The sequence below is a fragment of the Malaclemys terrapin genome, chromosome 2, assembly GCF_027887155.1.
Source record: "Malaclemys terrapin pileata isolate rMalTer1 chromosome 2, rMalTer1.hap1, whole genome shotgun sequence".
NCBI classification, from domain to species: domain Eukaryota; kingdom Metazoa; phylum Chordata; order Testudines; family Emydidae; genus Malaclemys; species Malaclemys terrapin.
Window position 1 is genome coordinate 126625592 of NC_071506.1, and position 21220 is coordinate 126646811.

At 51.2% G+C, this 21220-nt stretch overlaps 1 protein-coding gene across 2 annotated transcripts in view; it reads left to right on the forward strand.

Moving 5' to 3' along the window:
* Positions 1-250: 250 nt before the first annotated feature.
* ANK1 (ankyrin 1) overlaps positions 251-21220 on the forward strand; it is a 136590-nt gene continuing 115620 nt past the window's right edge. For both annotated transcript variants that reach the window (XM_054021063.1, XM_054021064.1), the window contains exon 1: positions 251-376. In XM_054021063.1, coding sequence (XP_053877038.1) covers positions 251-376 — 126 coding nt within the window. The remainder of the gene's footprint in view (positions 377-21220) is intronic.

Here is a 21220-nt window from a genome sequence, read left to right on the forward strand (position 1 = left end):
AACAGCTGGATTTAGGATTATTAATGCTTCATAAAGGTGCCCTGGACTTCATCTAGCAACTAGCTGGAGGCATCAGCTGCCCTTTGGGGCTTGCAGTCTGCTCTTCACCTTCCCGTCATTACTGGTGCTGCTCTCATCTGGGTCGTCAGCATTCCAGCCAGGTGAAGGGACTTTCTCTGTCCTGGAGTGGAGGGTGTCTGGCAGGAAGGGCCGGTCTGAGCGCTGGGGAGGATTCCAGCCGTGACCCACCATGGCTCAGGCAGCCAAGCAGCTGAAGAAGATTAAAGATATCGAGGCTCAGGCTCTGCAGGAGCAAAAGGAGAAGGAAGAATCCAACCGCAAGCGCAGGAATCGCTCCCGGGACCGGAAGAAAAAGGTGAGTGGGGCTGGGGTAGGCAGCTCTCTGCACAGATCCCTGTGTTGTCAGGAGCCAAGACACAGAGCAACTTTCAAGGGCAGGTATTTGCTGTTTGCCCTGAGAATTCAGGGGGTTTACACTCAGTCTCATTCCAAGTCAAGGCTTTCATGATCTGCCAGTGACAGATTTGCTCTCCAGGGCAGAAACTCTGGCTTGTAGCTTCATGCAGGCGCCTGAAAACCGCTGTCTGTTGGCAGAACAGAGAGGGCTGGAGATGTGCACCCCTCCTAATGTAAGCACTGTATGTATAACCTGCCAATCCCCACCTTCCCCCCATTCTCCGGATGCTGCCAGCATTCTGCAACCAGACAGAAACAAAAGGGGCCCATGGCTAAAACCAGGAGAAAAGGATGGAGTGAGATGGTGACACGTATGGCTGGGTTCCTTCTTGCACCACCCGAGGGGAGGGAGGGGGAATCCCACACCAAGGGTCCATCACCCGCTGGCCTCAGGCACAATGGGGTGCATGGGGCCATAGATCAGTGCAGACTATCTAGCTTTGCCTCCACCAGGCACGCCCAGGAGCCCTGGAGATGTGCCTGGATGCAGCTTCTCTTTGAAAAGTTGCCTGCCTGAATCTGCTTGCTACCTGCCTCTTGCGGGAGAGGGAATGTGGCCCGAGCACTGTTCTGCCCTTTGGAAGTGTATTTAAATGGGACACTTCGGGGGCCACACAGAGCTTTTAAAGCAGGGCCCTGGGGTATCCGCACTGCACAACCGCAGAAAGCAGCAGTGAGGAGAGAGGTAAACCGAGGCGGGAAATCCCAGGGAGAGTTCCTGTGCCGTGTGAGGTCGGGGCTCAGAGACGTCCCTGTGCCCCCCTTGTGAGGAGCCACAGCTGGCAGCTTGTCAATAGCTGCTCCCAGAAAGGCAACAGTTCCTGACCGTTATCCTGCTGAGATGAAAGGGGCAGCCTGGGCTAACCTGCTCTCCGCTGCGCTGCTGCTTGACTTCAAAGCCCTCCCAGCTGGGCATCCTCCATCCCACTCTGTATGAGCAGCATGGTGTTGCCTAGGGGCTAGCGCAGGGAGCTGGGAATTGGGACTCCTGGGTTCTGCTTCTGCATCTGCCACTGACTCACTTGTGACTTTGGGTAAATTGTGCGCTTCCCCCGTGCACTGCCCATTGTAATGGGGCAAGTTGCTTGGCCCTGCCTGACGGATTCAGCAGGGGCTGCTCAGGTCGGTAAAATGCCTGGGGCTCGTCAGGTGCCAGCCGAGGGCAAAGCACCCTTGTTGTTAGTTCCCTGTGAGAGAGACGAGCTCCCCGGCTGCAGGGAGAGACTGTGGGAGTGGGGTGAGGAGCTGGAGCAGGTTGCTAGATAAACACAAGCAAGGTGTAGGCAGAGGAGCTCTGCTCCATGGGCAGGCCAGATCCTATGGCTCCAAAAGAGCCTTGTAATGGGCTGCTTGAGACCTGCGCAGCCCGGAAAGCAGCAAGCAGGGTCCCCTCTGAGTAAGCAGCAGAGTCCTGGTACTGGAGCATCATGGGAGAGGCTCCCTGCAGCAGCTGGCATTGCCCAGGAAGCTAAAGGGCTCTCCAAGTACCCGTCTATAGGCAGTAGTTCTAGTGCATGCCTGTCGGGCAGGTGGGAACTGCTTGGCCTGCGGATCTGTGATTACAGTCCTGTGCTAGGCCTCTGAATGGCTTCCCTGGTTACCTTCACTGGGTCCCCTTGGAGACCAGGCCAGGTGCAAGGATGTTCTCTGTGCAGGACTTAATGCAAGTCCATCTGCCAAGCAGTGAATGGCAGCCCTGGGCAGCTGTCTCTCTGCTGGGAGCACTTAGCTTTTACGAGGGCAATGGAGGATTTTATAGCAGTGATCTTTGCAGTCTGGAGGCCCAAGGACCCTATGGTTGGTGGGGGGTGTCTCTCTGGTACTGTGCCCTTTTAAGTGGTAACTGCTTGGTGCATAGACAGGAGGCCTGAGTCTCATTTGCAGCAAGGTCTCTATGGCACAATGGCAGTGCAGTTTACGTTGCTGGAGGGCTGTGAGGGGGGCCTTGGTGCAAATGAGAATTGGAGCCAGGTGATTCTGATATAACAGTTGTTACAACCTCCATTAGCCCCATCACTAGGACTATGCCTCTTGTAGCAGCAGCGTGAACAGAGACACAGGCCCTGGTGTCTGATTCCTGCTCACTGGAGCTGGGCTGGAGGCTCGTGGGGTCATTCTGGGTTTCTGGTTTGTGCTTGGGGTTTTCGCAGTGTCTGTCTGGATGTCAGGTTCCTGCCTTTTGAGTCTGTACTGGGCTTTCTGGGAGTCTTGGATTCCAGCCTCTCTCTCTCTCTCTCACGCCACCTCATTGCCCTCCTTCAAACTCACTTCTGCAGCCATGCCTACAAAACAGTTAACAACTGGATGTCCTGTGACCAGTGCCAGTTATGCTGACCAGTATCATCTCTTGATGTCCTTTTGCTTACCCGTCTCTGTATCTACTTGTCTCTGGCGTTATAAGCTCTTTGGGGTGGGGACTGTCTTCTTCTGTGTTTGTACAGGGCCTAGCAGTGGTGCCTTAGTCTCTGGCTACTGTGATACACACATGGTTATTAATGTTAGCATTAATAATTGAGAGGCCAAACTGGAAACACAGGAACTGACAAAGTGGAGCAGACCAATAGTTTGTCTATTTCAGTACCTTGTTCTGATAGCGACAAGCATCTGATACTTCAGAGGAAGGTGCAGATGTCCCATGAAGAAGTTTCTTCCGAGCCCCTCTCAGAAGTTCTGAAGTTTAAGCTCTGGAGCCAGGAGGGTTTTAAATCCTTTAGAATTTCTTTACCTTCTCTGATGTATTGGTGAATATTTTCATTAGCCATATGAGTGTCTAATCCTGTTTGAACCCTGCTAAGGTCTTGGCCTCACTGATATCCAGTGGCAATGAGTTCCACGAGCCAATCATGCATTGTCTGAAAAAAGCTTTTCCTTTTCTCAGTACATTTGTTTCCTTTCAGTTTCATTGTCTATCTCCTTGCTTTTTGTATTATGAGAGGGCGAATAGGCCTGCCCAACTGATCTGCTCTATCCCAGTCATCATTTTGGGCACCTCTCTTGTGTCACCCCCTCATTCATCTCCTCAATAAGCCAAAAGCCCCACCAATGTTTTAAATTTCTTCTCATGATGAAGTCTCTCCAGAGCTCTAATAATGTTGTCACCCCGCCTGGATTCCCTCCCTCCTTTCCACATCCTTTTGGAGTTAGGGTGACTATTTCCAAGCATGTGATTCCTGTGGAGGGTGTACCAGGGATTTATACAATGGCATTCTAACATTCTCACTATTATTCTCTGTCCCATTCTGTATACACCCTGACCACAGCTGTGCATTGAGCAGAGGTTTTAGCTGAGCTGTCTGCTAAACAGCTGGGCTGCTCTGAGAGGGTGATTCCAGAGCTGGTGACTTGGGATTTAGGTTGGTATCTTCGTGGGAGTCTGAGTATGGCCCTGGGGAGCTGGATTTCCAAGCACCCTGTTCCATTCACACATTTAGCTGATGTGTTGAACCACAAGGCATGTTGATGTCCAGCCAATGTGCCAGTGGCTTTTCTGCCGGCTTTGCTGACAGCCAGCCAGGTGTGACACAGAGAGACTGTGAGCAAGGGAAGGTGCCAATTAAATATCAATCGCCATTGGCGAAGTCACCAAGCACTGATTGATCAGGCGGGTTGGGACAGCTTTCTCCTGTTCCTGTCATTGTACCCCAGCTCCAGATTTCCGACAATTCTGTACTTGAAAAACTCATTGGGAGGGCTGGAATATCGAGATAAATGTCTGTCAGGTTCTGGTGGCTGGGCCGTGTGGGTGTTCTCTGTATTTGGGCGGCTATCGCCATGGGGCAAGGGGTTAACAGACAGATTTGCATTCTCAGCTATGCACTCGGTTCTACAGGTGATTTTCAAGGGTTCTGAGTGGGCCATGGTAAAGGTGAATGGAAAGACCCCTTCCTTTCATTGCATTTTCACTGTGTCCAGAGGGGAGAGATGCCGTGAGAGGTAAACAGCTCTAAATATGGAATCACCACAGCATTTAGGAGATACGGGATAGCTCTTGTAGATCTCCTGCCTCTGCCAGTGACTCGTGGGAGATAGCTCATGGCCCAAAGGCAGCCTGTTTTAAATCACCCATTTGTAAGAGTGGAATCAATGTAATGTTTTGAGATGGTTGGTGAGTCAGAGTCTGGTATCTCTGTGGGTTGAGTCCATACCCGTAGTACCGACAGACTGTTATCAAGCATGGCTTATTATTATGGCTGTATGTCAAAAAGAGAACAAATGGAGCAGGCCCCCTTTTCAAGGGCACTCCAGAGGTGATGTGGTGCTCAGCAAACTAGGTGCGTAAAAAGGTACAAATGATGTAATATGATTCCTGCACTAACTCTTCCAATCAGATTGGGACCCAGATGTGTATGTCAGCCCTTTATCTAACATGTGTCGCTATGATGTGATTAAACACATGACAGGGAGGCGGAGGGCCAGCTTCGCCTGCACCTCATGCCGATGGTTAAATGGTTCTGGGTTTCTTGGACTGAGACTCGTTTTTAAAATATTCCTTTTATATTTTCAACAAATTGTTCTCCCCATTAAAAGTTCCTGATGCTGCTGGCACCAGAGTCCCATATTGCTGAGGGGAGGGAGCCGAGGCCTCATTCCAAAGAGCAAAAAGAAGCGGCTTTGTCTGAAGACGGAGAGTAATTGTGCTGCTGAGCCTGTAAGCTCCTTGGGGCAGGAACCTGCCCTTGATGCAGTTTCCGTGAAGAACCTGGTGCCCGTCTGAGTGTTATAAAATAACTAATAATCATAGCACTTCAAAGTAAGGGCAGCAATGCCAATAACTTGCAGAAAACCCCTGTACTAAGAGAAATCAGGAAAAACAAAATTGCCCAGAGAATCTTTATCAACATTTAAATGATCTCCATTATTAGCAGTTGGGAGGTGATTGTAAAAGACCTTCTTCATTCACCCAGTACGTTCAGAGTGAATTTTTGTTTGTTTGAAGTTGACATGTTACCACAGCTATTCCCCTTACTATGTTAAAATAAGTCTACAGAGAATTTAGTGCTGCCAAAATGTTTCAAAGATGACTTTCTGCTCAGTAGCCTCAGAAAATGTAGCTAGAAAAAAGAAATGACACCCTCAGAGACAAAAATTCTGATCGAAGTGTCTATGTAAAATGTACAAGATCAAAGAAAATATTATGGTTTTAATCACTATATTTAAGAGCGATCCCTTTTGACTCCCAGGTCCTCCTCGTGAGCCTTTCTTTACCAGTCAAGTAACAGTAAGTGCTCAACAAGGTTATTGAGGTCAAGCAGAGGGAGCTGAGGGAATTCTGAAATCTCTCCGAACGTGGAACTGACTCAATTTTTTTTCTTAAAGTGGGAAACAAAGATTAGGCTAGTCACTACTGGCCAGTATCCTGCATACACTCTGCTACTAAGCAGTAAAATATGCTCCTGAGCAAGGGCTCCAGAAAGGGATTTTGTAATTTCCTCCTTATACAAACCCTGATTTTATCACCTGTTCCTCTGTGAGTCTTTCTGCAACACAACCCACCTTCTTTTCCAACTAGAAAGAGGCTTAAAACTGTGGGTGCCTAAAACTAGGCCCCTAACTAAGTGGCCTGCTTTTTAGAGGTGCTGAGCACTCACAGCTCTCTTGAAGTCCGTGGAACTTCAGTAACATCTGGCTGCATTTTGCCCCGCTTGGCCTAGTTTCTATTTAAGATCCTTTACCTGCAATTCCCTCAGCCCTGTCTCTCCCGTTTGCTTTCAAGTTTGCCCCCAGTTAGCGAGGAGATAGACTCATAGACTTTAAGGTCAGAAGGGACCAGTATGATCATCTAGTCTGACCTCCCGCATGATGCAAGCCACAAAAGCTGACCCACCCCCTGTCCCTTGACTCAGCTGTTGAAGTCCCCAAATCCTGTGATTTAAGGACTTCAGGTTAACACAAACAATTCCTCCTTGGTATCTGAGACTCTTCTGCCTGTTTTGAAACGGGCAATTCCCAGGAATTGCTGCTAGATACACCACCGTTAGAACATAAAGGGAGGCAGCATGGGCCAATGGATAGGACATTGCCCTGGGTTCTGTTCCTATATTGGCCACTAACCTGCTGTGTGACCTTGGGCCAGTCACTTCTCCTCTCTGCCTCTGTTTCTCCTCCCACCCTTTGTCTTATCTACTTAGATGGTAAATTCTTCAGTGCAGGGAGTGTCTGTGACCAGGGATTTGTACAGCCCCCAGTCCAATGGGGTCTCAGTGCAGCTCTAGATGCAAAGGTCAAGCTACTACTAATAAATCCCCCAAAGAAGCTCACTGCACAAAATTCTACGGCACCCACGCTCCTACTTTTCTGCTTCCTGGAGACAAGGAGTGCAGCTTGGGGGCCTGGGGCCACTTTCTGAGCACACGCTATGCTTGCCCCATATTTTGTGTCATGTCCTTTGTCCAGGCTGCAGCAATAAATGCTTTCAAGAGCTGGCTGATGCAGTTACAACCTGGAAGAAATCACCGCAGGAGAAACAAAGAGGGACGCAGCAGGAAAGGGGGACGAGAGATTGTCAGCTGGGATCTGAAATCGGCAGAGAATAGAGTCTGTTTCATGTGGCAGGAGAAGCCTCTTCCACAACCAAGGATGAGACTATGGGAAGGAACAGAGCCCAGTCTTCGATGAATGAAGTGAAAAGGGCAGAGGGGAGAGAGACTGGGCCGATGGTTTTCCTCTTGTGTAGTGATTAAAGCCCCGTGGGGTCAAACGGTGTGAGAGGTAAGTTGGGGCGAGGCCAGGGGTGTAGGCAGAAGTTCAGAGCTTCGAGGCCAAGGGGGAGGCAGAGGTGCTCATTCTTTGCATATGTAAGAAGCTGCGGGGGGGGCGGGGTGTCCTTTCAGGCCATCGTACAGCTGTAACAGGAGAAGCCAGACACCCTGACAGGATCACCTGGTGAGTGCACGAGCTGCTGGAGCGTGAAGCTGGCAGCTGGAGCTCTGCCAATAAAATGACATTGGACCTGTTCCTGTGTGTGCCTGGATTGACATCTCCCAGGGCAGTCAGCGTGTGCTGGGGCTGAGAAAGCCGTGGAGGAAGCAGCTGCAGTGGCCAAAGCCAGAGGGAATGGCCAAGCTGGAGCTGCAGCCTGCTCAGAACACACCCGGCTGTCCCAGAGCGCGGCTGGGCCTTCAACAGTTTACATGTTCCTCAGTGGATGTTGGGCCTAGTGAAGACGACCTCTAGGCTGGGTTCTTGCGCTGAGTGGCAGTGGATCCTGCCACGAAGAAGACCTTATTCGCAGGCACCTGGTGCTGATGCCAGGCTTGGGGCTGTGATGGTTGGCGGGGCTGCATTCCCTGGTGTGTTTCAGAGAGTGCAGCTGCTTTGCTTCCTTCTCCTCTGCTCCTGCCATGGGGCCATGGCTGAGATCTGCAGATTCCCATCAGCTAAACTCCTTCCTGCACTCGTTCTGGTCTGGCACCAATGGGACACCATCGAATGCTGCAGATAGTGAGGCAGGTGAGGTCAGAAGAGGCCTCTCTGAGATGATAATGTAGCAGTGTGGGTGCCAAGGCCCTGGGGTTCCTGCCAGCAACCCCCACCGCCACCACACAACAAACGTACTATTCAGGAGCACTCCCCCAGTGCAGAGCCAGGGCCCAGACTAGGAGCCAGCTCTGGAGTCCCTGTGCCTGGCCCTGCAAAACCACAACACTCCCTCCATGCACACGGCCTCTTGTGAACTGCAGCTGCGTGGCGGCTGTGAGGACAGATGCCAACTCTGGTTTTTAACTCTGCTTATGCTCTGGAGAGGTAGGAGAGATTTTCTGTTCTCTGAGAAATGCCCCACCGGAGGCAGAGGGCACTCAGGAGGGCAGAGGGGAGTGTAGCGGTATTGTTGTCATTCATTGTATTACAGGCTCCCGTGTGCTAGGCACTGTACTGGCACAGGACAGGATGTGCCCTACCACTTGGGGGTAGACAAGCCTGACACGCACAGCAAATAGTCCAAAGAACTGAACTTCTTACACTTTCTCCTGTTTCCTCCCACCCTGCCTTTCCCCTCTGTCCAGCTGCCAGTCAAACTCCTCCGTGCTCGGCCCCATAGGAGAACAGTCAGCCTGACTCTGAGTGGGGGACAGGAAGGACGACCTGCCCCAGGCTCTGCAGGCCTGAGCGGACTGAGCATCGCCCAGGTCCAGTCTCCGGCTGCTGCCGGGGTTGCAGGTTTTTGACGTGTCTCCGACCTGATGAGGGCTGTATGTTCCCGAGGTGAACAGGAGCTGCCACGCTGGATCCAAACAGCGGCCTCTCTTCCCAGTCTCCTCGCTCTGACTTGTGTCTGTAGTGGAGGAATCTGAAGACCGTGCAAGAAGTACTGTGGCAGCCAGTGAACGAAGGAGCCACTGTTCCTTAATCTGCCTTTGTGGATGCTGGCAGTAACCAACTGGCTGGATATTTACTTTTTGCTTCATCCTTCCTTCTCTGACAGTTGCTGTGAAAAGGCTTTTCCCTGCCGAGACCCATGCTCAGGGCTTTGTATTTCTCCATCTGGGAGCAGCCGGTGCCCAGGAGGCACTAGATTTTGCTCCACCCTTGGCAGTGCCGTGGCGCGATGTTTCCCAAACAGGTCAAGGCGTCTTTGTGCTGCAGGTGCTAGTGAGGCCAGTCACCTGCAGCAGGGTGAACGTTCCGGTCCTGGCAGGTAACTGCAGAGTCGTGGGTTTGTTTTAAGTAGCATTTCTTTTTAAAGACTTTACACTACAGTACTGGGGGCAAAGCAGGGCACATGGAGTGATCCAAGCCTAGATGAGCAGGAGCCAAGTGGGATAAGCAGCGGCGTGAGGAGGGAGTGGATGTGGCTCAGTATTCAGCCACTCTGGGGCACCGATGGCATTCACTCACTACTGTGAGGTTGCTCAGCTGCAGATGCTCCAGACAAAGACCTAGTGGAAGGGCTGTTCTTGGCCCTGGTCTACGGTTACCTGGTGAATTAAGCAGCTTCTGCCTCCATCCCTGGAGGAAAGTGATTTCCACCTAGGGAGCAGCACAGCTCCCATGATTGCTCTGCTGGCAGCAAATACAAGACTAAGGGCTACAGTCCTTGTTTCCTTAGGAATTAGAAACTAGCAAGCACCCAGGAGGATAAGGTGCTGGAGAAGGTAGTGGGTCCAGGGCTGCTGGAAAGAGACCCCTGCCTGCACCAAGGCCCAGCACTTCGCCTCCCCTTTGCTGGTTCTCCCCATTTTGGCTCTTGGGTTCGGCTGCCTCCTTTGGCACAGGGATCAGCATGTGCCTGCAGCTGAGGTTGAGGCCTTCCTGGCATGCACTTGAGAGCAGCCTGGCTTCTGAGAGCAAGCTGGAAGGGGAGTGGGACCAGTTGGCTGCCCCAGGGAGGGCAGGGCTGGGGGCTGCTTCTTGAGACAACCCCAGTGAGAGCTAGGCATGGGCCTGGGAGGTTCTAGGTGCAGCCCAGGCTCAGGGCAGGGTTGATACCATATCTTCTGAGGCAGCACCAGCGGCCATGGCTGTGGAAAAGGGTAGTTCTGTGATGGGCACCTGCTAGTGTGATGCGAGGAGGGGACTGAGCTGGGCACTCTGGGCTCGGTGCATTCCCAGAAAGGCTCCTGGTGTCAGCTCTGTGTGAGTGTGACGTGACGAGTGTCGGGGACGTGGCGAGCTCTGAATCACAGAGGGACCTGGTAACCTCTGAGGGCAGGATGAGGTGTCTGCCTCGACCCTGCTATGGCGAGGTGGGGCTGGGGGAGATGCAGCACGGGCTATCACAGAACCTGCCAGACCAGATCCTGCTCAGACCCTGTGCAGAGTAGGGATCATGGGTAAGCTTGGATAGAGCGCAGGCATTAGCTGGATTCTCAAAAGGAATTTGCAAATCCTTAATCATTTCTGGCTAACCTAGGTGTGAGCACCAGCACCAAGCAGTGCAACCTGCTGCTAGCACCATGCAGTCCCTGGAATGGTGAGCACTTGGCTGTAGGTGACTGACTGTCGCTTCAACCATGGGAGTGTTGGTGAACACGGGTGAGAGGGTGTGAACCGTAGTGCGTGTGCTGCAGCGGGGTGAGCTTGCTGTTACGCAGAGGTGGAGGGGCTGCGGGGAGAAGTGAGCCCTTCTCTCAGGTGGACAGGGCACGCAAAGGAGTAATGCAAGGTGATGGTAACACTCCAGGCTCCTCTCTTACAGTGCCGGATGAAGCGAGTCCCATCAGGGTTCCTGAGGATGACGTAGGCTGGTGCACAGAAGGAAAGGTCAGCCCCTCTGATTGGGGAGGCTCAGTAAATATGCAGTCTGCGTTTCAGGCTGGGCTGGGGTGCGAAGGGACTCTGTGTTCTGTGAAGAATGACGACTTGCTGTGATGCAGTTTATCTGCCGAGTCCTGTACAAATGAAGACTCTGTCAGGAGTAAAGCTAGCATCGGTGCTCGGTTTTATTACCTGCCACTGCAGGCTGGGGCCTATAAAGGGTTCCTGCCTCCCCAAGCTAGCTGGTCTCCAGCTCTCTCTCTGGCATGCAGGGCTTGCAGGAGGAGACTCATTCAAACTCACCCCCAACTAAACTCTTTGTCCGATTTCACACACTGCTGTTCACAGTCACCCTCTGGCCATTTCTATTAGGCTGCAATGCTGGTTATAATGGAAGCATCTGTGCTCCCAAGGTCTGTATTATATCCAGTGACTGCGTTAAGTACGGGGGTGGGGGGTGGGTGGCCAAGAACGGGATTGCAGGACGGGAGAGCAGTGTAGAAACTAGACCACGCTCGGTCCTCCTCGGCAGCCGTTGGTTAAGGAGGCTCGTAGGTATTCAGGACACGTGCGTGGTGCTGTGAATATTGCACTGCGCATGGGACACTGGCCTCTTTCAGAGACTCCGTTTGTTCAGAAGATTAACACAGCTTCTGGACAATTTATGTAGTAGCAAAAACTTCACTGCTGTTTGCCTGCTTTCTCCTCCATCCTTTCCCTGCTCTTCAGAGCACGGGTGGTGCCTGGGAAGTGCCCATTGGAGCCATCACCTCTCTCACAATGCAAACTACAGGTATAAGGGCTATGTTTTACTCAGGAGCTCAGTCTCTCTCCTTGTAACCAGTTGTCTGCAAATGCTGAGGTGTTTTCTGAGTGGAGAGCAGCTTGTCCCGTGCTTCGCTCGCCAGACATTTGAGAGCAATAACGGACTAGGAGCCTGCTTCTTTGTCCTTTTCATCCTGACATTTTCAGTCAGCAGTGAGCCAGAGTGCACAGGATGGTGTGAGGGGAGAGAGGAACCAGCTGGTGGGTAAAGCCGGAGCAGAAAATAGGTGGTCTGGCTGGGAGGGATGTCGGCTCACACCTGATCCCCACCCTGTGGGACTTAGCCCGTGTTTGGGAGGAGGGGGCCCAAGGAGGAGTAGTGATGCCAATCTGCATTGCTGCTATGCAGGCTGTTCAATTATTCAGGTAATACTGGGCTCCAGTATGCGCCTGGTGAGCCTGCCAGAGATGAGGGGATTGGACAGCGAGGGGAGAAATGTCTAAAACCTTGCAGATTCAGGAATCTGATTGTGGAGTAACTCCTGGTCCCTGGGCAGCACCCATCCCAGCCAGGTGCTTGCCCCTATCCTGCACCCCAGTCAGCAGGGCCAGGATACCAGCCCAGCCCTACTCGCAGACCCTGTCTCATGCTGCAAGGGGGACAAAGGGAGATGCTGTGCTCTGAAGGACCCATGTGTGCGTGTGCAGGGCTCTGCGTTTGCCGTAGAAAGCTGACTGCAGGTCGCTGCTGCTGCTGCAGAGACACGGCAGCCGGAGTACAGCTCAGAGGAAGCATTTACAGAATGCTAAAATTAGAAGTTTTGTTTGAATTATGCTACTTTGGTTTAATTGCCTAAGTATGTCAAGGTTCTTCAGAAACCGACCCGTTCTGCCAGCCAGGAGCCCCACAGAGAGCTTGGTACAGGAATGGGTCAGTTATTAGACAGGCTTCTGGGCTCATTGCCCCATTTACATCTAGGCAGCAGCCCTTGCCTGCAGCTCTTGACAAGACCCTGATAACGTCTTGCCCTGGGTAAGAAGATCATTGATGTGAGAAGCTCATGTGGGCACAGAGCTGCAGCCCTTCAATGCTCGCCATGGAGCTCACGGCATCCTGAGGGCTGGGGAGTGTCTGACAAACACCTCGGTATAATGGGACTGCACAAAGCTCCAGGACCTTGTGCAGATTCACGCTCCCTTTCTGCCGCTAAGCCACATAGTGTTTTCAGCCATAATGCAGCTGGGAGCAGCAGAATTCTAACTCCCTTTCCATTCAGGGGCCAGGATGCTGGTGGATTTTGCTGAGTGGCAGAAATACGCATGCAAGACCCATAAATCTCATTGTCTATGCCTGTGCAGGGGCTGGGAGAGTAGGGGAACGGCCTAGTAAATTTGGGGTTTCCGAACAGTCCAGTTCCTGGGATTGTTAGTGAAACACAATCGACAATAGAACCAAAACACCAGGTATTGAGCAAAGAGTCTGGGGAGGTGGAGGGAGAGAACATAGCAGCAGGGGAACCTTTAGACAACAGCCAAGGTTTCTATATTTATACAGAGAGATGGGGGAGGGGGGGGGAAGAGAGAGAGTGAGTGTGTGTGTGCGCACGCATGTGTCCAGGTCATTGAAAAGGCTCATGTTTCAGCAGAAAGGTACTGCAGCAAGGCAGTGAGTGGGCATGCAGGTTCTGTCCTTTGCTGCAGTGTGGTGACAGGCCTTGCACAGGACCTGGCGGGGGAGGGGTTGCATGCACATGCTAGCCAGGAAATGCAGAGTGTAGAAGGCTGAAACCTCCTGTGCTTGCGTATTGCTGTATGGGCTGTGTTAGGTTGCCCACTGCTCTGCAGTTCCTACAATATAATAATAATAAGAAATAATCTTGCATCTATTCAGTGGCTCTCATCCAGAAGAATGGGGCCCTAAGGTATTTTTCAGCTAATTTGTGTATCCAGGGGTCATTTTATTTCTTTCATGCAGCCACGTCTGGGTAGGAGCACAATGCATCTTTCTCAGCACCTGCAGATTAGAACAAGCAATGAAGAATAGGATAAATCCCAGTGCAAATCTGTTGGCAGGCATGGTGGGGTGAGCTAAGGACATGGTGGAGATCTATAAAGAAAATATATCGTCCTTCCCTAAGAACTTTGTGTGACATACATGCTGTGAGGCAGCACAGCTTTCCTCTGCCATGCACGTGTCGCTAATGGCTCTGGACATCAGAGAGGTTTATGATTAGTATCTCTAGGTTCTTATGCCACATTTATCCCATGGTATCTGGGTGTTCCATGGTATTTGAGGCCTTCAACCCAGCAGAACAAATGCCTGGATTCAGTGTGTCCTTCTATGGGATGTGGCCCCAGGCATGGCCAGCTATCTGGGTGATTCACTAGGGTGGGGTCCCCTCTGCAGTCTCACTTCAGGGAAGTTGTGAAGACACGCAGGCCCTGTGGTTCTCCCTAGCTCCCAGACTGGCTGACACCTCCTATCACCACACAAGATCTCCTGACATCTTGGCCTAGAAGAGGCAGACCTGGAGGGCTCTGCTGATAGCAGTGCATTCTTCAGAGGTTGAGGATAATAGTCTGAGCCCACGTGCATTGTTGTTTAAAACGAACAGCCTGCAGCAAGCTCTCCTTCTTCAGAAGTGCTGCAGTCTGTCCAGTGATGGCCTCGAGCCAGTGTGCTGTGCTGGGAGGAGGAAGGGGAGGGGAAGGAGGATTGGTGGTTCATGAGGCACACTGGGTCCTTCCCTTGCTAGTGTGTGGCTCTGAGTCCTGTTATTTGCCTGGTGGGATGGAGCCCTTGGAGTCCATTGTGCTAACGCAGGGGGCACTGGACAGTTTTTAAAGCGTGTTGTTCACCTGCAAGATGATGCTGGCTCCTTCTGAACGATCAGGTAAAGCTCTCGTGAGGCACTCTTGGAGTGACTGTGTTATCGCTTTCCGAGCTAACCCTTGGCCATGCTACTGGAACAGGCAGCCTATTGCTCTGCAGCATGGCGTGTTCTCGTGGCAATATTGGTGTTTGCATAGAAATACGTTCTTGGGGGGCTGCTGTGGCCATATATAAAACTTGACTGACTCAGCTTGCCAGGCGGTCTGGAGTGGCTCACGCACATGGGTGCCAACTTCAGGGTAGACTGTTACAAACGAGGGCACAAACTCCCAACTGGCTGTTGTTCTTTAATTAGATTTCACCAGCCAAGTGTCAGGTGTGAACTCCTCACGCACTAGAACAGCCTTAATATGGCATTACAGACAGGCCCCTTGGGCACTGTCTTTCCACCCAGGTGAGCCTGCCTTTTCGACAGATGGTCCCTTACACCAAAAATCACCGTGCTATTCAGGTAACTCCCAGTCCAAAGGACCAGTCACTTACCCCAGGTCAATTGCACTTCAGCTCACACACCAAAGACAGTGTTTGTAGCCAATCCTGTAATAACTAAAGATTCACTAACCAATGAGAGACAGTCTGAGGTTCTAAAAGACAACAGAAGCTGCTGTAATGAGCAAGCAGTATATGTCTTTAGGGCTAACCCAAGTTAAGCATCTGGGGATCCCTTGCTTATGCTTAGAAGTACATCCCTCTCCAGATTCCAAGCAGCATAGTGATGGTAATTTCTTCTTCACAGGGATTTTTATTCCCTTCCCCCAGAGTTCAAGCTGTGGGGGCGTGGGGAAAACAATCAACAAAGTCTTTTGTCCATTTATGTTGCACAATGGTTTGTCAGGAGTCTATAGGCCTTCTTTTGTTGGGCAGGAAATTACAGCTCTTGTGGTAAAGTAGGATTCCACACTTGGCAATGCTTCTCTCCTGACTGTGGGGATTGCCAATTTCATCGCAAACATTTAAACACCTTATCACAGGGGGCACAGAAATTATAAGTGTGATTGATGCCAGCAGTAACTCACAAAGATTTCCTAAAGTCCAAACACTGAACACATCTATCTAACTCTGATCCCTATTTTAACAATACTAACACACACTTGCAGGGCTGGCTCTAGGCACCAGCAAAACAAGCTGGTGCTTGGGGCGGCACATTTTTAGGGACGGCATTCTGGCACTGGCCATGCCGCCCCTAAAAATGTGCCCCGGCTGCCCTAACTCACCTCCGTTGCTGCCGCTCGCGCGCCGCTGCTTGCCCTCCCTCCCAGGCTCTCAAACCCGGGAGGGAGGGGGAGATCCCGAGTGGCCACGGCATGCGAAACAGCTGATTCGCGCGCCGCTGCTCCCCCTCCCTCCCAGGCTCTCAAACCCAGGAGGGAGGGGGAGATCCCAAGTGGCCGCAGCGCGCGAAACAGCTGATTCGCGTGCCGCGGCCGCTCGGGATCTCCCCCTCCCTCCCGGGTTTGAGAGCCTGGGAGGGAGGGGGAGCAGCGGCGTGCGAATCAGCTGTTTCGCATGCCGCGGCCACTCGGGATCTCCCCCTCCCTCCCAGGTTTGAGAGCCTGGGAGGGAGGGGGAGACCCCGAGAGGAGGCAGGGCTGGGGATTTGGGGAAGGGGCAAAGTTGAGGCGGGGCCGGGGGTGGGGTAAGAAAAAAACGGGGGCGGGGGGCGGCCAAAATTGTTTTTGCTTGGGGCGGCAAAAATCCGAGAGCCGGCCCTGCACACTTGAGCCAGACTGGCTTCCAGCTATGCATGTGTCAATGTTCAGTGAGGCCTAGGGGCCTTGTCATGAGCTGGTGCCTGGTCTGCCAGCATCACACAGAGCCCTGAACATGTGCTAGTTCCCATTTGGTCCTGTTGTCCTTTACAACAGTGTGTAAAATGAAGCTGTTTCTAAATTACTCAAGTTCCAAAGTCTCAGAAATGACTAGTCTTTTGGACACCTGAGAGAGACTAAACTGGTTGGTGGAAATGATGTTTAGAAACACAATTTCCACCAGGCTAAGACAGTAAGAACAGGTTCCAATATGAGGCAAATTCCTACAACTGAGATGTGCTTCCTCTTGCATATCTGACATAGGGATTACAATGATGGGGCAGACTAATGGGCTGGCCTGGGTTGTGTCATACGTCTATCAGTAGTTTTGTCAGATGCTTCTGAAGAGAGCAGGGAAACCCTATAACACTTCTATTTATGAGTGTATGGGGAGTGTACTTTCTCAGCCCCACTGGGGATCAGCAGTGCCTGCCGCCTGGTGACTGAAAGCTCTGGCTGTATTCAAGCTAAGGGCATTGCAGAGTCTTGTGCTTATACACATCTAAGCCCTTTCTAGGTTCATGCTGTATTATTTGCCTCAATAATATCCTTCTGCAGTGAGTTCCATGGGTTTAGTTGGGGTGCAAAACTTGAACAGTACTGTTAGCTGAGCTTGCAGAACTCCGTCATTCAGTTTCTCCCCATCTGTTCATTCTTGTCTTTACCTGATTAACCTCATGGTAAGGCAAAGTACTCCAGTTTAACTGGGTGGGGCCAGTGGCAGGGTGCCACTTAGAGTGACCAGATGTCCCGATTTTATAGGGACAGTCCTGATATTTGGGTGTCTCTCTTATATAGGCGTCTATTACTCCCCACCCCCATCCCGATTTTTCACACTTGCTGTCTGGTCACCCTAGTGCCACTCTAGAGAGAGCTCCCATGGTGCGACAGAGCTAGTCTTTCTGCCCATCAGTCCCTTTTGCAAGGCTCATCTTCCCAGAATTTCCCTTGGAGAGAAAGGGGGTTAGAGGAACATTTTCTATAGTGGATAGGTAAGTTTGGGGCTGTACGGGTGGGCTGCAGAGTTTGGATGGCTGCAAAGCCTGTCAAAATCATGGGGAGATGTTCTTACAGATGAGGATGTGTTAAAGAGAAATAAGTGAGTGAACTGCAGCGTCACTGCCCATCCTGCCAGACCATAAGGAAGAGGGGCTCCATGTAGGCGGTGGCACAGACAAGAATCCCCTCTCGTGCCAGTGACCACTGCACCAGCATCCAAACAACTGGCACTAATTGCCACACATAGGCCAGATGCTTCATTGGCCACAGAGACTGAACTCTCCTGGTTCCCTAGAGGACATCCTTGCAGAACAGGAGCTGCAGCAAGCACTAGTCTGAGCTCCTGCCTTTCCGTGCTGCTGATACTGGAAGGGCATCCTGTGTAGCTGATGAGGGGTAGCCCAAATGCCCAATGTAAGCAGGCCTTTGCTTAGATACAGTGGAGATATTGGCCAGGACTGTGCTCTGCTTCCCAGCCCTCCATACTGAGCTGTCTCCATGTTAGCATCTTTGACATGGGTCTTAATGTAGCTCTGGAGTAAGTGGCTCAAGAGAATAAGTAGGAGTCATGCTGCCTGCATCAGGACTGGATTTGGCCCATGGTCCGTAATCCCCTAAGCAAGTCTTTCAGCTTCTTCCTAGTAGGCTCAGTCCGGCCAGCGGTGACACTGGCTTGCTGGTTCAAGCCATAACTTCTCACTGATGCCTGGTGTGGCTGCTTTCTCCACAAGCTGATTGGACTCCTCTCCAGGCTGGCCCATAACACAGCATTCCTATAAAGCAACAACATGGTGGTCAACAGAGTGAGCTGTTTTCTGTGTGGGCTGGTGGAACATGCAGATTGTCACCACCACTTTCAGACTTCTGCAGCACTGAGATTGCAGGAAGAGCAGCTGCAGTATCACAGGATGAGGGAAGGTGTAAAATGCCTGCTGGGCACTGGAACCCAGATACACCTGGGACTTATCCCCATGAACAGCAAGAGTACGCTTCTCAAATGTACCAAACCAGTGCCTTCAAGACAGCAGCGACTTGATAGGGAAGGGCAGGTTCAAAGGCATGTAAGCAAGGAAGCAACCCACCTTATTGCTAAGACGTTTGACTTTAATATGGTTACCTGCTTTTTTTTCATTCCTGGAACATGGAATGAACAAGGATTCCCCCCAGCCAGTGCTCTTAGCACAGCAGCATGGTGGCAGGTGTTCTCACCATCTTTCTACCAGCACCTGCCAAGGGATCTTAGGTCAGCAGTACATGGGGCAGAGTGAGGGAACTGATTCTGCCACTCCCAGTGCTGCTACCTGCTCTATGGGTAATAGAGGATTTCAGGGCGGATGCTTGGTATCATCTGCTAGCACTACACTCATCCTGGGGAGAGAGGACTGGACAGAAGCTGAAGGGACAAGCTAGCTTGAGCAGCAGCTATGACAGCAAAATAACCTACCTCTAAAAGAGAACAGGGCCAGGCAGCTCAAGCACGTCAGAGAGACAGAATCTCGGTCAAAGCAGAGTCATGCTCTGGGAGCTCTGGGCAGCCACAATCTAGCATTGCTCCAAGCACCTGAGTTCAGACCTGGGCGATGCCAGTCTGAGGGCAGCTGTGGAGTGCTCAGAAGCTGCCAGTGTAATTGGCATTCCCTTTGCCTTATGCTGGAGGCACTAGACACGTGCAATGCACAGTCCTTCGGAGCAGACTCGCTCTCCTCTTGCCACCTGGGGCTGGCAGCTGCCTGGTTCCACACGTGTCTCATGCTGCTCCCAGCAGTCTGTGCACTGTCGAGTGTGCAGAGAGAAGGGCTGGTGCTTTACCGCAAACATCCTGCAGCCACGGTGAGATCAATGGAAGTTTTGCAGCAGGCCTGGGCCAGGAGTTCCATGCAGAATAGGCTACGTGTGGCACGCTGCTCTCTGTATACGACACTGACGGGGTCAGCGCCTGAGCCTGAAAACTGCCCAGTGCCTCGTGGGAGGCACTGAGCATTCTCACGGAAGCCAGCGGAGGAGCTCGTCGTCTGGCAGGGCTTGGTCTCTAGCTCAGCAAGGGGCATCGTGTGCTAGGATGGAGCTCTAATCTCCCTGAACCTCAGCGGTGTTTCCAAGGTGGTTAGATGCAATCTGGAAATTCTGTGCGGGTCGTGGGCTGTCAATAAATTGATGATGTTGCCCTGGGTTGGACAAAGTTTGGGTGCCCTGTACTAAGGCATAGGTCTATAGTTTGTTAAACTAGCCAGTCCTGATAGATCATACAGGGAAAAGGGGGGCTATCTGGTGGAGGAGAGCGCTTCAGGGCTCCTTCCTGAGTTTTCAATTTAATGCTCCTGTGCAGACATGGGAGAAGCCTGAAGTGGGTAATGTGCTTTTTGTCCTCTTGCTTACAGCTACAGCCACTGCCATTAACTCCCTGCCCCTTTCTAGCCAGCGGCTGCTTCCTGCACATCATCACTCCTAGCCAGCAGAGGGTTACTGGGATATAATTCTGTTTGCTTAGTGATTACAAGGGAAACAAAAATTCCCAAAACATATCCATCTGGCATGTTTATGCTTAAATGAAAACATGAATACAGTAGATATGAAAACCATTGATGTCAATGGGAGCTGCTGGGTCACTGCAGAGCTTTAGAGCAGTTAGGTACGTGCCTAAGTATGGATTTAGGAGCCTACTTGCATCTGAAGAAGTGAGGTTCTTACCCACGAAAGCTTATGCTCCCAATACTTCTGTTAGTCTCAAAGGTGCCACAGGACCCTCTGTTGCTTTTTACAGATTCAGACTAACACGGCTACCCCTCTGATACTTTTGGCCAAGATTTTCAAAATCAGGTGTCCGAAATGTGTATATATAATATAAACTTGTGTGTTTTATGGAGGCTGTGGAAACTATATACTCAAGTATATGCAGCTTATGTGTATGTTTATGGAGGCTGTGTATTGGAAGGTATAGAGAGGAGGGATAGGAATTATTTAGGCTTATCCTAAGGCCATCACGGGGTAAGGGGAAGAAATTAAAGAAAGGGAAATTGACACTGAGCACAAGGACATATTTTAACTGTGGAGCAGGTTCGGAATGGAAGGGCTCAGATCCTCATAACTGGTATCATTTAGGACTGTGGAAAATGTAGAATACATTAAAACATTTGAAGTGTTTGCAGGAGCCCGGATGTGTAAAATTCTCCCTATAAGGGTGCTCAGATTATGGCTTATCGAAGGTTCACTGTTCACTGAGTATATTTCACACATGCTGCTAACATTACACATTGGAGAAGCAGGGTTACAAGACTGTCTGTCCAGCCATAACCTATGTTTTCATTAAACCACTACAGCAAACCTGATCAAACAGTTGGGAAATGAATCCTGTGGTAACTGAAGAGGTGTGTCTGCAAACTGCAAGATGTTTGGATTCTGAACCCTATGACAAAGCAGCGGGAGACCCAGGCTTGGTCTCCACTACCAACTTATGTAGGTATAGCAGCATCGCTCAGCGACATAGTTCTACTGACCCAATCCCCACTGTAGCTGAAGCGAGAAGCTCTGCCATCAGCGTTGGTGGTGTCTTCAATAAGTGCTGCTGTTGCACCAGTGCCGCTGCAGTGCTGTAGGCATAGACAAGCCCTTAGTCTCCTTTCCTTTGCAGAAGCATTCCCAATAGTGTCTTGTTCCAAAGCATGAAGCACGATCAGCAGAAGGCTCAGTAATGCCAGTAGTAACAAAACTTATTTCCCCCTCCACTTCTCAGTGTGCGCGTCCTAGTGAGATGTGCTTCCCAGCCCTGAGCTGAGCGATTGGCTTCCCCTTTTCCTTTAAAGGGAATTCAAAGGAATGCAAAGGTTGAGTGACTGGGTTCGATTGGTAAGTTAATTCTATTAGCAGGTATAAACATCCACAGCCTTTATTGCATCACAAGGATGCTCAGTCCCTTCCCTGTCCTCAGTTAAAAAGCAACATTACCTTCCTGTTCAGAAACATTGAAAGACACACTCAAAGGGTTTGGCTTAAAATGTGATTTATGGCTGTGTGGATGAGCTTTGAAAGCAAAGCCCTGCCCCTGGGGTTATCAGAGCTCCTGTGACGCTTTCCCCTTTTAACTCTG